The sequence below is a fragment of the Ranitomeya imitator genome, chromosome 2 (assembly GCF_032444005.1).
Source record: "Ranitomeya imitator isolate aRanImi1 chromosome 2, aRanImi1.pri, whole genome shotgun sequence".
In the NCBI taxonomy this organism is placed as follows: domain Eukaryota; kingdom Metazoa; phylum Chordata; class Amphibia; order Anura; family Dendrobatidae; genus Ranitomeya; species Ranitomeya imitator.
The window spans coordinates 50,302,966-50,318,731 of NC_091283.1; the positions used below are offsets into that span (position 1 = coordinate 50,302,966).

At 44.1% G+C, this 15,766-nt stretch overlaps 1 protein-coding gene across 1 annotated transcript in view; it reads left to right on the forward strand.

Moving 5' to 3' along the window:
- The first annotated feature begins 11,063 nt into the window (after positions 1-11,063).
- The window catches only part of LOC138661786 (cytochrome P450 2G1-like), a 66,626-nt gene continuing 61,923 nt past the window's right edge, over positions 11,064-15,766 (forward strand). Inside the window, exons 1-2 of the mRNA XM_069746703.1 lie at positions 11,064-11,270; positions 11,369-11,531. Coding sequence (XP_069602804.1) covers positions 11,103-11,270; positions 11,369-11,531 — 331 coding nt within the window. The 5' untranslated portion in view covers positions 11,064-11,102. The remainder of the gene's footprint in view (positions 11,271-11,368; positions 11,532-15,766) is intronic.

Here is a 15,766-nt window from a genome sequence, read left to right on the forward strand (position 1 = left end):
GCTTCTGGCATTCCCTGCACACAGCGCCCGTGATCGTTCTCACACGAGCTGCAGGGGCCAGCAGACCAGAGGAGTTAGAGGGGCAGAAATCAGAAGTGGCGTTGGCCAGAGGGGTTTTCTGACCAGGTTGTGGAGTGATTTTGCTATGACCGCAGACAGGACAGGTACTGCAGCATCAATTCAAAGTGACAGGAGACAACATTTGTCCAGTATGGTTACAAACTATTTTTCATCCCTTATCGATGTTCTCCCTCAACCGTCATTCCCATTTGATTACTGGGCATCAAAATTAGACACCTGGCCAGAATTGGCAGAATATGCATTGCAGGAGCTTGCTTGCCCGGCAGCTAGTGTCCTATCAGAAAGAGTATTCAGTGCTGCAGGTTCAATACTAACAGAAAAAAGGACTCGTCTGGCTACCCAAAATGTAGATGATCTAACCTTCATTAAAATGAACCACAACTGGATTTCGAAATCTTTTGCCCCACCTTGCCGGCTGACACCTAGCTTTCCTATGAAAAGGTCTTGCCTGTAGACTATTCTGAATGCCTTTTCCAATCTCGTAATTTTCTGCACCTGATTGTCCAGCATACGACATGTTTACACCTCACTAAATGGCCAAACTCCCCACACGGGGCCGTGGTATCGACACTTGGCGACAGCACCCGTGAGAGTGCAGTTTGTCTGAAGAGGTGGGTGAGCCCGCTTTTGGTCGACGGCACTGCCACTGGGTCCCTCCTAGTACAATAAAGTGTCTCTGGCGGTGGTGGTGCGCACCCAACGTCAGACACACCGTTGTAATACGAGGGGCCCTGGGCCTGTACCGCCGGCCACAAGACAGTCCCCCCCCCTCAGCTCAAACAGTGCTCTACCACTTGCAAAATTATCTCACAGCTCCACCAATGTTTAGTCTATGCGCTGACATCCTTCAATGCCTGCCACTGACAATACCATTGTATTGACATTTTTGTTATGTTAGGCCTTCGATGCCTGTCTGTGGTCACTCCTTCCACTAGGCCTCCACTGACCACACCACTGCTGCCCGTGTACCCCTGGAATCAATTTAAATTTGCCTACAGCCATGTGTTATTATTTTAGGCCTTCGATGCCTGTCTGCGGTCACTCCTTCCACTAGGCCTCCACTGACCACACCACTGCTGCCCGTGTACCCCTGGAACCAATTTAAAATTGCCTACAGCCATGTGTTATTATTTTAGGCCTTCGATGCCTGTCTGCGGTCACTCCTTCCACTAGGCCTCCACTGACCACACCACTGCTGCCCGTGTACCCCTGGAACCAATTTAAAATTGCCTACAGCCATGTGTTATTATTTTAGGCCTTCGATGCCTGTCTGCGGTCACTCCTTCCACTAGGCCTCCACTGACCACACCACTGCTGCCCGTGTACCCCTGGAACCAATTTAAAATTGCCTACAGCCATGTGTTATTATTTTAGGCCTTCGATGCCTGTCTGCGGTCACTCCTTCCACTAGGCCTCCACTGACCACACCACTGCTGCCCGTGTACCCCTGGAACCAATTTAAAATTGCCTACAGCCATGTGTTATTATTTTAGGCCTTCGATGCCTGTCTGCGGTCACTCCTTCCACTAGGCCTCCACTGACCACACCACTGCTGCTCGTGTACCCCTGGAACCAATTTAAAATTGCCTACAGCCATGTGTTATTATTTTAGGCCTTCGATGCCTGTCTGCGGTCACTCCTTCCACTAGGCCTCCACTGACCACACCACTGCTGCCGGTGTACCCCTGGAACCAATTTAAAATTGCCTACAGCCATGTGTTATTATTTTAGGCCTTCGATGCCTGTCTGCGGTCACTCCTTCCACTAGGCCTCCACTGACCACACCACTGCTGCCCGTGTACCCCTGGAACCAATTTAAAATTGCCTACAGCCATGTGTTATTATTTTAGGCCTTCGATGCCTGTCTGCGGTCACTCCTTCCACTAGGCCTCCACTGACCACACCACTGCTGCTCGTGTACCCCTGGAACCAATTTAAAATTGCCTACAGCCATGTGTTATTATTTTAGGCCTTCGATGCCTGTCTGCGGTCACTCCTTCCACTAGGCCTCCACTGACCACACCACTGCTGCCGGTGTACCCCTGGAACCAATTTAAAATTGCCTACAGCCATGTGTTATTATTTTAGGCCTTCGATGCCTGTCTGCGGTCACTCCTTCCACTAGGCCTCCACTGACCACACCACTGCTGCCCGTGTACCCCTGGAACCAATTTAAAATTGCCACCAGCTACAATAACTTTCTCCTGCAAGTAGTTAACTGAAAGGTTTTTTCAATTTTAAACACAGATATGGCATCCACCGAGTGTTGTCCTGTCGCGTCTTCTTTATATTATTGCCAAGAAGATGCAAAACAATGAAAATAATAAAATCATTATTTACCAAAAAAATAGAGTAAGTCAAAACCACATTGCAAATAAACATTCATTACAAATAAAGAAGCAGGGCGCGTCCGAGGGTGAGTATATACCTAATAAGAATATAATCACCCTCGGACGCGCCCTGCTTCTTTCCGACAGCCTTCCTTCCTAAGAATCAGCCCTTCCGTGGTGTAGAGAGAGGGTTTGTTACACTCCAAGGTGTTCCCCAGGTTGCCTTTCCTGAGCTTCGATCTTCCGGCTCTCGTTTAGTAGTTGTTGGAAACTACGCTGCATTAGGCCTACAAATTGGGTATGGGGTGTAGAGAGATGGTGTGTTCCACTCCAAGGTGTTCTCCAGGTTGCCTTTCCTGAGCTTCGATCTTCCGGCTCTCGTTTAGTAGTTGTTGGAAACTACGCTGCATTAGGACTACAAATTGGGTATGGGGTGTAGAGAGATGGTGTGTTCCACTGTAGAGAGATGGTGTGTTCCACTCCAAGGTGTTCCCCAGGTTTCCTCGCCAATGCTTCGATCATCATGCTCTCGTTTAGTAGTTGTTGGAAACTACGCTGCATTAGGCCTACAAATTGGGTATGGGGTGTAGAGAGATGGTTTGTTCCACTCCAAGGTGTTCCCCAGGTTTCCTCGCCAATGCTTCGATCATCATGCTCTCGTTTAGTAGTTGTTGGAAACTACGCTGCATTGGGCCTACAAATTGGGTATGGGGTGTAGAGAGATGGTGTGTTCCACTCCAAGGTGTTCTCCAGGTTGCCTTTCCTGAGCTTCGATCTTCCGGCTCTCGTTTAGTAGTTGTTGGAAACTACGCTGCATTGGGCCTACAAATTGGGTATGGGGTGTAGAGAGATGGTGTGTTCCACTGTAGAGAGATGGTGTGTTCCACTCCAAGGTGTTCCCCAGGTTTCCTCGCCAATGCTTCGATCATCATGCTCTCGTTTAGTAGTTGTTGGAAACTACGCTGCATTAGGCCTACAAATTGGGTATGGGGTGTAGAGAGATGGTGTGTTCCACTCCAAGGTGTTCCCCAGGTTTCCTCGCCAATGCTTCGATCATCATGCTCTCGTTTAGTAGTTGTTGGAAACTACGCTGCATTAGACCTACAAATTGGGTATGGGGTGTAGAGAGATGGTGTGTTCCACTCCAAGGTGTTCTCCAGGTTGCCTTTCCTGAACTTCTATCTTCAGGCTCTCATTAAATTGTGGTTAAACGGAACAACTGCATTTGGCGTATTAGTTGGTTTGGGGCCTACTATCGGTGTCTGCCGCTCCTTGCTGTTCTCCTGGTTTCCTGTCCTGAAATTCCGTTTTCAGGCGCTCGTTAAGTAGTTGTTAATGTTAGACTGCATTTGGCCTACTAGTTGGGTTGGGGCCTACTATCGGTGTCTGCCACTCCTTGCTGTTCTCCTCCACTGAACAAAGCTGTGCCGCCTGTTTACTACGGTTGCCAATTTTGAACTGCATTTCGACTACTTACTGATTTGGGCCTACTCTCTGTGTCAGCCTCTCATTCCAGTTGTCCTCCACTGCAATGCCCCCTGGTTATTCCTGTGTTACCAATTTTGAACTGCATTTAGCCCACTTTATTATTTGGGCCTATATCTGTGTTTCCTCCTCATCCTGCCCATTGCCCAGCCAGTGACAGATGAGTCTGCTGGTACATTGACCCATAACGCAACATTCCCCGTGCACGCTACACAACAACATTGTGACCCTGCTGAAAGTCAGGTTGCTCTTCCCGCATACCATACCACCTTACACGGGGACAAAGAGGAAGGTGCAGATGAAAGTGCAGGTTCCTTCATCAGGTGGGGGGAGGAATACTAGTTGGCGACGTCACTGGCACAGGGCCTCTCATAGTACGCAAAAGTGTTGCTGCCGGTGGGAGGCGCCCCCGCCGTGCAAACACACCGCTGTACTTTGAGGGGCCCTGTGCCAGTGCCAATGCCAACGAGTGGGCCCCCCCTGCTTGCTCAGGATCACAGCACTTGCAAAGTTGAAATACTTACCTCTCCCTGCTCCACTGCCGTGACGTGGTCCAGATTTCTTGGGCCCACTAATTACTTGAACCAGCCCTACCCACCACAACTTTAGCCAAATGACCCCCAATTTTAAATGCCTTCCAATTATTATAAGGTAAATTACGCTTGACAAGCTTCATTAAGAAGAATGGATGGTTTTGACATTAAAATGGGCACTCTAGGTGTTTTCCTGGCCCCCACTCACTGCCGACTATGCTGCCCCATTGACTTGCATTGGGTTTCGTGTTTCGGTCGATCCCGACTTTACGTCATAATCGGCCGATTTCACTCGACCCGACTTTTGAGATAGTCGGGTTTCGCGAAACCCGGCTCGACTCTAAAAAGGTCAAGGTCGCTCAACTCTAATGATGAGTACATTAGCACACACTACTAAAGTGACATCAATTTTCCCAGAGAAGAAATAGTATAATCTGCTCTGAGACCCGTCACTACAGACAGCAAACAAGGAGACCAGTATAAATGTCTCCATTCACCAAAAATGTTGCCTGTCGTGACCCAGGAGGTAGCAAAAGGAGGAGGAATATAAGGTGCTTTAAAAAAAAGGCAATCAGTAAAAATACCAGTGGCTGACCCAGCTTCTGATTATTGTGCCACCAAGGCAACCAAGGCACTTGTTATTAACTTCAGAAGCAGTAGCAACAGCAGCCACGACAAAGGTGTTACAGACTGCAATAATGCGAGATCAATGCAGGACACTAAAAACTACACCATCTCCTAGTCTTATGTAAAAAGGAGGACATAGAGTTTACTAAACATACAAATTTTATTTTAATCAAAAAATTACATTAGTAAAAATGGATATCATAAGTCAAATACATAGTAACATGTGAACCATACCCAGGTGTAATAACTAGACCAGTGGTTCCCACTTTAAACCGGAAGAGTAGGCATTTGTTATATACAGGTAGTTGCACTGCGTGTGGGTGTAACTGATATTACTAAGTATCGTCCCTCGGAACACAGTTCCTAAAGTATCAGCCACCCACTGCTCTTATAATTGTGACGTCAGAAAACAAATATAGCCTATTAATATAACGTAAATCAAGGTTAATAATTACCCATATCCAGTTCTTGTGAGGACCTCGGTCACCCCAACGCGCGTTTCGCATGCTTGTAATAGCCTCGCTTCCTCAGGGGGTTCTTACAGACCAGTTAGACGCCGTTAATCAACTTGTTACCTGCATTAAAGACAGCTGTCTTATATAGTCACCTTTATAAAAGACTCCTGTTCACAGTTTCAATAACTCTAATCTCTACAACATGGGCAAGCCCAAAGATCTTTCTAAGGATGTCAGGGACAAGAATAAAGACCTGCACAAAGCTGGAATGGGCTACAAAATCATAAGTAAGACTCTGGGAGAAAAGGAGACAACTGTTGGTACAATAGTAAGAATATAGAAGATATACAAAATGACTGTCAATCGTCATTGATCTTAGGGCACCAGACAAAATCTCACCTTGTGGGTACCCTTGATCATGAGGAAGGTAAGAGATCAGCCTAAAAATACATAGGGGCACTTGTTAGTGATCTCAAGGCAGCTGGGACCACTCACCAAGAAAACCATTGGTAACACATTATGCCGTATAGGTTTAAAATCCTGCAGTGCCCGCAAGGTCCCCCTGCTCAAGAAGGCACATGTGCAGGCCCATCTGAAATTTGCCAATGAACACCTGGATGATTCTGTGAGTGATTGGGAGAAGGTGCTGTGGTCAGATGAGACAAAAATTGAGGTATTTGGCATTAACTCAACTCATGCTGCCTATGATCCAAAGAACACCATCCCTACTGTCAAGCATGGAGGTGGAAACATTGTTTTTTGGGGTGTTTCTCTGATAAGGGCACCGGACTACTTCACAGCATCTATGGGAGAATGGATGGAGCCATGTAAAATAAAATCCTGAATGAATGACAACCTCCTTCTTTCCGCCAGGACATTAAAAATGGGTCATGGATTTGTCTTCTGTTATGACCTGGTGGTCAAGACAATAATGGACCTGGAGGTTAAGAGCACACGGAATGACCTGATAGTTACTGATAATAAAGGACGAGCTCTGGGACGTGGGAACTCTGCTGACCGCAATCCCTAAACCTATCAACCACACTAGAAATAGCCGTGGATTGCGCCTAACGCTCCCTATGCAACTCGGCACAGCCTAAGAAACTAGCTAGCCCTGAAGATAGGAAAATAAAGCCTACCTTGCCTCAGAGAAATTCCCCAAAGGAAAAGGCAGCCCCCCACATATAATGACTGTGAGTAAAGATGAAAATACAAACACAGAGATGAAATAGATTAAGCAAAGTGAGGCCCGACTTACTGAACAGACCGAGGATAGGAAAGGGTACTTTGCGGTCAGCACAAAAACCTACAAAAAGACCACACAGAGGGCGCAAAAAGACCCTCCGCACCGGCTCACGGTGCGGAGGCGCTCCCTCTGCGTCCCAGAGCTTCCAGCAAGCAAGACAACAAATTAAATAGCAAGCTGGACAGAAAAATAGCAAACCAAAGAAATACAAGCTGGAACTTAGCTTCTGATGGGAAGACAGGTCACAAGAACGATCCAGGAGTGAACTAGACCAATACTGAAACATTGACAGGTGGCGTGGAGCAAAGATCTAAGTGGAGTTAAATAGAGCAGCAGCTAACGAATTAACCTCGTCACCTGTGAAAGGAAACTCAGAAACACCCACCAGAGGAAGTCCATGGACAGAACCAGCCGAAGTACCATTCATGACCACAGGAGGGAGCCCGACAACAGAATTCACAACAGTCTTCCAGCAAAACAATGACCCAAAACATACAGCCAAGGCAATAATGGAGTGGCTCAAAAAGAAGCACATTAATGGGAACCTGTCACCCCCTAGGCGTTTGTAACTAAAAGAGCCACTTTGTGCAGCACTAATGCTACATTCTGACAAGGTGGTTTGTTTAGTTTGGGTCCCTAGCACTGCCGAAATAATCGTTTTTGAAATTTGTCCCTCATACCTCGAAATTGCCAGGGAGGCAGGTCTTTCCCCCCTAATCCAGACGCCTCTCAGCCATCACTCATGGCCTCTGCACGCCGGGCGCCACCTCCTCTTCCTTCATTAGCGTTCGCGGCACCTGCGCTATATTTTTTCTTTCAAGTATGTGCAGTTGCACTGCCCTTCGAATTTACAGAGCAGGCACCTGGAACGCTAATAAAGGAAGAGAAGGCGGCGCCCGGCGTGCAAAGGCCCTGAGTGACGACTGGGAAGCGTCTGGATTAGGGGGAAAGACTTGTCTCCTGGCGATTTCGAGGTATGAGGGACCAATTTCAAAAATGATTATTTCAGCAGTGCCAGGGACACGAACTAAAAGAGCCATCTTGTCAGAATGAAGCATCAGTGCTGCACAAGGTGGCTCTTTTAGTTACAAATGCCTGGGGTAGGTGACAGGTTCCCTTTAGGTGGTCTAGCCAGTCTCTTTTCTTTTTTATTTTTATATAGCGCTAACATATTCCGCAGCACTTTACATTTTGCACACATTATCATTGTCCCCGATGGGGCCCACAATCTAAATTCCCTATCAGTATGTTTTTGGAATGTGGTAGGAAACCGGAGTGCCCGGATGTGCAGATGTTGTCCTTGGTGGGGTTTGAACCCAGGACTCCAGCACTACGCCACCGTGCCGCCCAGTCTCCAGACCTTAATCCCATAGAAAACTTATGAGGGGGGAGTTGAAGCTCCAAGTTGCCAAGCGACAGCCTCAAAACCTTAATAATTTAGAGATGATCTGCAAAAAGGAGTGGACCAAAATTCGTCCTGACGTGCACAAACCTCATCATCAACTACAAAAAAGTCTGACTGCTGTGCTTGCAACAAGGGTTTTCCCATTAAGTATTAAGTTTTGTTTGCCACAGGGATCAAATACTTATTTCTCACTGCAAAATGCAAATAAATATATTTAACTTATACAATGTGATTTTCTGGACTTTATTTTTGATGTTCTATCTCTCAGTATTAAAATTAACCTACCCTTAATATTAGAGACTGTTCATGTCTTTGTCAGTGGGAAAACTTACAAAATCAGCAAGGGATCAAATCATTATTTCCTTCACCGTATCAATTGAGTATTTATCTTATTTTAAGTGTCTAGCACAGCATACTTTTTCTTTGAGACATACAAAATTTAATTTAAGCACTGCCTAAGGCTACGTTCAGATTTGCGTTGTGCGATGTTGCGTCGGCGACGCAATGCACGACGCAAACAAAAACGCACAAAAACGCACGCTAAAATGCATAGTTTTGCGACGCATGCGTCCTTTTTTGCTGAATTTTGGACACACAAAAAAATGCATCTTGCTGCATCCTCTGCGCCCTAACGCTTGCGGCAAAAAAAATGAATGCATCGCAAAACGCATGCAAACGCATGTCCATGCGCCCCCATGTTAAATATAGGGGCGCATGGCGCACGCGTCGCTGCGGCTGCGCCCGACGCAGCCCGGCAGAACGCAAATGTGAACGTAGCCTAACTGCAGTGAGCCCTGGCTGCACAGTATAAATTGTTGTGTCTCATTAAGGGAACGGTTGAGGGCGCAGGTGGAGGACTTACAGGAGGCGGTGGAGGCAGAAGCAGTGGAGGAAGCTTTACATACAGAAGTTTGTCCCACAAGCCTTAGGCTGGTTTCACATTTGCGTTTTTTTTTTTTTTGCGTTTTTGCACTAAAAAACGCATGCGTTTTTTTTCCTATACTTAACATTAAAAACGCATGTGTTTTTTTGTATGCATTTTGACGCGTTTTTGCAACGCATGTGTTTTTTCTCTGCATGTGTTGTATTGCAGAAATGCAACATGTAGTAATTTTAGCTGCTTTTTTGCGGCAAAAAAAGTATTGCTGTCTATGTAAACGCATGCGTTTTTAAGCACATGCGTTTGCATGCGTTTTTATAGAAAACACAAGAATACACACTGATAAGCCACCCACAAACCCTAACCCTAACCCTAAGGGATCCTAACCCTAACCCTAACCCCAAGGGTTAGGGTTAGGATCACTAGGATTAGGGTTAGAGTTTGGGTTAGGGTTAGAGTTTGTGTTAGGATTAGAGTTTGTGTTTTAGGGTTAGGGTTAGGGTTAGAGTTTGTGTTTTAGGGTTAGGGTTAGGGTTAGAGTTTGTGTTAGAGTTTGTGTTAGAGTTTGTGTTAGGGTTAAGGTTAGGGTTAGAGTTTGTGATTTAGGGTTAGGGTTAGAGTTTGTGTTAGAGTTTGTGTTAGAGTTTGTGTTAGAGTTTGTGTTAGAGTTAGGGTTTGTGTTTTAGGGTTAGGGTTAGAGTTTGTGTTTTAGGGTTAGGGTTAGAGTTTGTGTTAGAGTTTGTTAGAGTTTGTGTTAGGGTTAGGGTTAGAGTTTGTGTTTTAGGGTTAGGGTTAGAGTTTATGTTTTAGGGTTAGGGTTAGAGTTTGTGTTAGAATTTGTTAGAGTTTTTGTTAGGGTTAGGGTTAGAGTTTGGGTTACGGTTAGGGTTAGAGTTTGTGTTTTAGGGTTAGTGTTAGAGTTTGTGTTTTAGGGTTAGGGTTAGGGTTAGAGTTTGTGTTAGAGTTTGTTAGAGTTTTTTTAGGGTTAGGGTTAGAGTTTGTGTTTTAGGGTTAGGGTTAGAGTTTGTGTTTTAGGGTTAGGGTTAGGGTTAGAGTTTGTGTTATAGTTTGTTGGAGTTTGTGTTAGGGTTAGGGTTAGAGTTCGAGTTAGGGTTAGGGTTAGAGTTTGGGTTAGGGTTAGAGTTTGTGTTTTAGGGTTAGGGTTAGCGTTAGAGTTTGTGTTTCAGGGTTAGGGTTCGGATCCCTAGGGTTACTAGGGATCCTAACCATAACCCTAAGTATTTCTGTTTATAGTGGGTTTTCTAGTTGATTTTGATGATTGGCAGCTGTCACACACTTCTCAGCATGCATTTCAAAAACGCAAACGCAGGAAAAAACGCTTGTAAACGCGTCAAAATGCCACGTTTGCGTTAAAACATGCAAAAACGCATGCATCTAAAAAACGCAGCGTTTAAACGCATTTAAACGCGTTTTTGCACCAAATGCGTTTGCGTTTAAAACGCTGCAGATCAAAACGCAAGTGTGAAACCAGCCTTAGGGATTTGAAGATTTGTAGAGCAGCCCCTTCTCTATGGCCCCAGGAGCCACCACAGTCACCTAGTGCCCAGTCATGGAGATGTAACGCCCCTGGCCAGGCTTGCTCGTCCAGGTGTCAATGGCAAAATGCAATCTTTTTTTCAAGGAATGGGTGATGTTGTCTGCGAAATGATGGAGTAGCGCAGTCACAGCTTTCTTAAAGAAGTAATGGCAACCAAGAAAATCGTACTGAGTACTGAGCGTGTTGAGCTCTTTACATTGTTCTTGTTTGGTGTACTATAATTAGCAGGAAGTTTGTAAGTTTTGCTAATCAACTTAATCTTGAAATGAGTGTGCAATCATTTTGATTGCAATTATAACAAGGAAAGCAAAAGCAAGTAACATTACATAAAATGATTATTGAAAAAAATCCACTTACATAACTTGTTAGTAAGGAGTTAATGTCTGCTCTATTGGAACCTGACCATGTTGTCTCCGCCTAGTCATTTGTATAGTATTTCGCATCACTTTTTGGCTAGAGAGCTATTTGAGCGCAGTGAGTTGTGAGCTCTAGGTCTGTGAACATGGACATTACATGGATGGGAATCCTGGTCGTCACCTGCATTATCATCTACTCAACATGGGACACCTTTTACAGAAAACGTAACCTTCCTCCTGGTCCTACACCGCTGCCTCTCGTAGGAACATTGCTGCACATTAAGAGAGGGGAGATGGTTAACTCTCTCATGAAGGTCACTTGCATATATTTCTTCGTAAGCTAGAGAAAGGAACATTTTAGATTATTTTATTTACATTTTGGAATCATGTCGATGTGTAACCTATTTTTCAGCTTTGGTCTCAATATGGATCAGTGTACACCCTTTACTTCGGTTCTCGGCCAGTGGTCGTTCTCTGTGGATACGAGGCAATGAAGGAGGCACTTATTGATCAAGGAGATGTATTTGGTGCCCGGGGACCTGTACATATACTGGAGGACTTTACCCGGGGATATGGTAAGTAGAACATTTGAACAATATTTCTTAATAAAGGAAACGATGAAATACAAGGATAACAATCTATATAAAACTATCATAGTAGACATTTATTGATTTCCAACTGATGAACATAGGCAAGGAATGCCTCAATGCCAAGTAGGAGCTTCAAAGCTTTGCACTGATGTATATGTTAATGACAGAACTGTACTGTACAGCAAAATGGAGTGTTTTTTCTTCACTGCTGGTGCAGTTCTACTTGATGGATCCAGGACACAAGGGTTGAAGCGATGTGTTTTTAATATTGACGTGATTCAAAGTTATCAAGCTTATTCCTCAGGGATAGATGCATTGACAGACAGCTTTATAAGAGACATGGCATTCAAATAAAGATGGCAAAAAGGGACACGATCTGTCAAAGCTCACCCTTCACCTGTTACAAATGGGATTAAAAAATGTATATACGGGTAAAAATAAGGAAAAAAGAAGATATAAGAATAAAAAACTTTAAAAAGCATCACTTATGGGGTGTCTTATTTGTAAAAATACATATATATTTATATATATATATATATATATATATATATATATATATATATATATATATATATATATATATATGATAAAAATGTTCCAATGGAAATATATATCAAAAATAAAATATAAACATAATATAATAATATAAATATGCATCTAATCTTAAAGAAAGCGGATGCGGAAAATGTTATTTCTTCACACTATTTTTATCTGAGTTATTTCAATGTATTTACATTTCAAACCTCCACGGTTTTGTTGACCAATAATTTTTTTCGGAGACCCATTGTTTCATATACGCCTGTAACGATCCTTTTATCTCGGATACACTTTTCTAACCCCGTTTTTTTCACCTGTCCATTGTGGCTCAATCTAACAAACACAAGGATAATGAAACCCCCGATCCTGAAAACACTGGTTCAATTCCCGTCGGTATGGTTATAATAATAATCTTTATTTTTATATAGCGATAACATATTCTGCAGAGCTTTACAGTTTTTTTGCACACATTATCATCGCTGTCCCCGATGGGTCTCACAGTCTAAATTCTCTATCATGACTTTGGAATGTGTGAGGAAACCGAGGAACCCAGAGGAAACCCACACAAACAGGGGAAGAACATACAAACTCCTTGCAGATGTTGTCCTTGGGTGGATTTGAACCCAGGACTCCAGCGCTGCAGTGCTAACCACTGAGCCACCATGATGCCCATGTTTATATTTTAGTTTCTATAGGAACATTATTATGTCTGGCAGCAGCTCATTTTTCAAAGCCTTTAGATCGTTGAGGAATTGCACAACCCCTTCAGGTGAGCAAGCACTCCCTACCTCCTGATACCTGATGTATCGATTAAGACCCTATTGCCTTTCTTTGCTCCCAATCTCCTTTGGTATCATTGGCAGAACTGTGTATGACATTTGAATGGGCCAATATACAAATTTCCTAAAAGGGTAAGTAAACGTTTAAATACCGACTTTATCATTTTATACCCACATGACAGTAGTATAAATCTGTCAGGGTCCTGAGAACTCATAGATTGTCTAAATGAAGAGGCAGACCCTCAGCGCATGAGCCGAGTGGAAAACCAAATGACTTTTTTTAAAATATGGATGCAGTGGTATTGCTGTTTAAAGGTTTGTCCATCCCATCCCCCCAAATATGACACTTATTTTGTGAGACCTATTGTATCAGTCATGAGAAATCCAGCTTAGAATTTATATCTAGATAAGACACAAAGCGCATCGGATGCGTGCCAGATGCAAATCAGTCCGATCTTTCACCTTGATGCACAGATTGGCCGTGGGTCTCCCAACCCGAGTGAGACAGACTCATATAAATGCATAAATCTGTCGCACTTGTGTCAGGAGACCTGTGGCCAGCTTGTGCACTGTGGTCTGATAGCGGACTGATTTGTACCAATGTCTGAAAGAGCTGTTAACACTAGAAGTCGCAGAAATTTCGAGCTCCAAAGGTTCCAAAGGTAGAAATGTTAAATGACCCGTCTCTGAGACTTCTAGTGCTAAACTGCATCTTCCCAGTAAATTGCCAACCAGTCCAGTCTTCGTTCTCCACAGCTCTTCTGTCTTCTTCACAGATCTTGTCCTGTCTTCTACACAGTATGCTGTCTAGACTTTGTCATGCCATTACGTAGGTAGTATATGACCTAATCACTGACAAACCAATGCTTGAAGTGCTAAAGACTGGATACGACTTGTGAAGAAGACCAAAGAACTGCTGTGTTGGAGACTGGACCTGTGAGAACTAGACAGTGAGCTGGATGTAGCAGGTGAGGATCGGGAAAAGGTGAATATATATATATATATATATAACAAAATAGAAAATGCGGCAGCACTCACCGATCTTGTGTGGTCCAAGTCCTTTATTCGAGACAATTAAAACAACAGCATTTTCACGGCACGGGGAGCAGAAGCAAGAGGGAGGTGAGCAGGGAATAATGACGGCCCTTTCACGCCAACAACAGTGCTTCAACGGTTCTCCTCAGATCGGTGAGTGCTGCCGCATTTTCTATTTTGTTATGGATTTATTGCTTGTTTCCATGCGAGCACCTCCGTTCTGAAGACGGGCTCTCTTACCAATCTACGTATGGACTGTGGCTGGCACTCATGTGGGGTTGTGCAGCTCTACCCTTTTCTTCCTTTTTTGAGTAATATATATATATATATATATATATATACAGTGGGGCAAAAAAGTATTTAGTCAGTCAGCAATAGTGCAAGTTCCACCACTTAAAAAGATGAGAGGCGTCTGTAATTTACATCATAGGTAGACCTCAACTATGGGAGACAAACTGAGAAAAAAAATCCAGAAAATCACATTGTCTGTTTTTTTAACAATTTATTTGCATATTATGGTGGAAAATAAGTATTTGGTCAGAAACAAACAATCAAGATTTCTGGCTCTCACAGACCTGTAACTTCTTCTTTAAGAGTCTCCTCTTTCCTCCACTCATTACCTGTAGTAATGGCACCTGTTTAAACTTGTTATCAGTATAAAAAGACACCTGTGCACACCCTCAAACAGTCTGACTCCAAACTCCACTATGGTGAAGACCAAAGAGCTGTCAAAGGACACCAGAAACAAAATTGTAGCCCTGCACCAGGCTGGGAAGACTGAATCTGCAATAGCCAAACAGCTTGGAGTGAAGAAATCAACAGTGGGAGCAATAATTAGAAAATGGAAGACATACAAGACCACTGATAATCTCCCTCGATCTGGGGCTCCATGCAAAATCCCACCCCGTGGGGTCAGAATGATCACAAGAACGGTGAGCAAAAATCCCAGAACCACGCGGGGGGACCTAGTGAATGAACTGCAGAGAGCTGGGACCAATGCAACAAGGCCTACCATAAGTAACACACTACGCCACCATGGACTCAGATCCTGCAGTGCCAGACGTGTCCCACTGCTTAAGCCAGTACATGTCCGGGCCCGTCTGAAGTTTGCTAGAGAGCATTTAGATGATCTAGAGGAGTTTTGGGAGAATGTCCTATGGTCTGATGAAACCAAACTGGAACTGTTTGGTAGAAACACAACTTGTCGTGTTTGGAGGAAAAAGAATACTGAGTTGCATCCATCAAACACCATACCTACTGTAAAGCATGGTGGTGGAAACATCATGCTTTGGGGCTGTTTCTCTGCAAAGGGGCCAGGACGACTGATCCGGGTACATGAAAGAATGAATGGGGCCATGTATCGTGAGATTTTGAGTGCAAGCCTCCTTCCATCAGCAAGGGCATTGAAGATGAAACGTGGCTGGGTCTTTCAACATGACAATGATCCAAAGCACACCGCCAGGGCAACGAAGGAGTGGCTTCGTAAGAAGCATTTCAAGGTCCTGGAGTGGCCTAGCCAGTCTCCAGATCTCAACCCTATAGAAAACCTTTGGAGGGAGTTGAAAGTCCGTGTTGCCAAGCGAAAAGCCAAAAACATCACTGCTCTAGAGGAGATCTGCATGGAGGAATGGGCCAACATACCAACAACAGTGTGTGGCAACCTTGTGAAGACTTACAGAAAACGTTTGACCTCTGTCATTGCCAACAAAGGATATATTACAAAGTATTGAGATGAAATTTTGATTCTGACCAAATACTTATTTTCCACCATAATATGCAAATAAATTGTTAAAAAAACAGACAATGTGATTTTCTGGATTTTTTTTTCTCAGTTTGTCTCCCATAGTTGAGGTCTACCTATGATGTAAA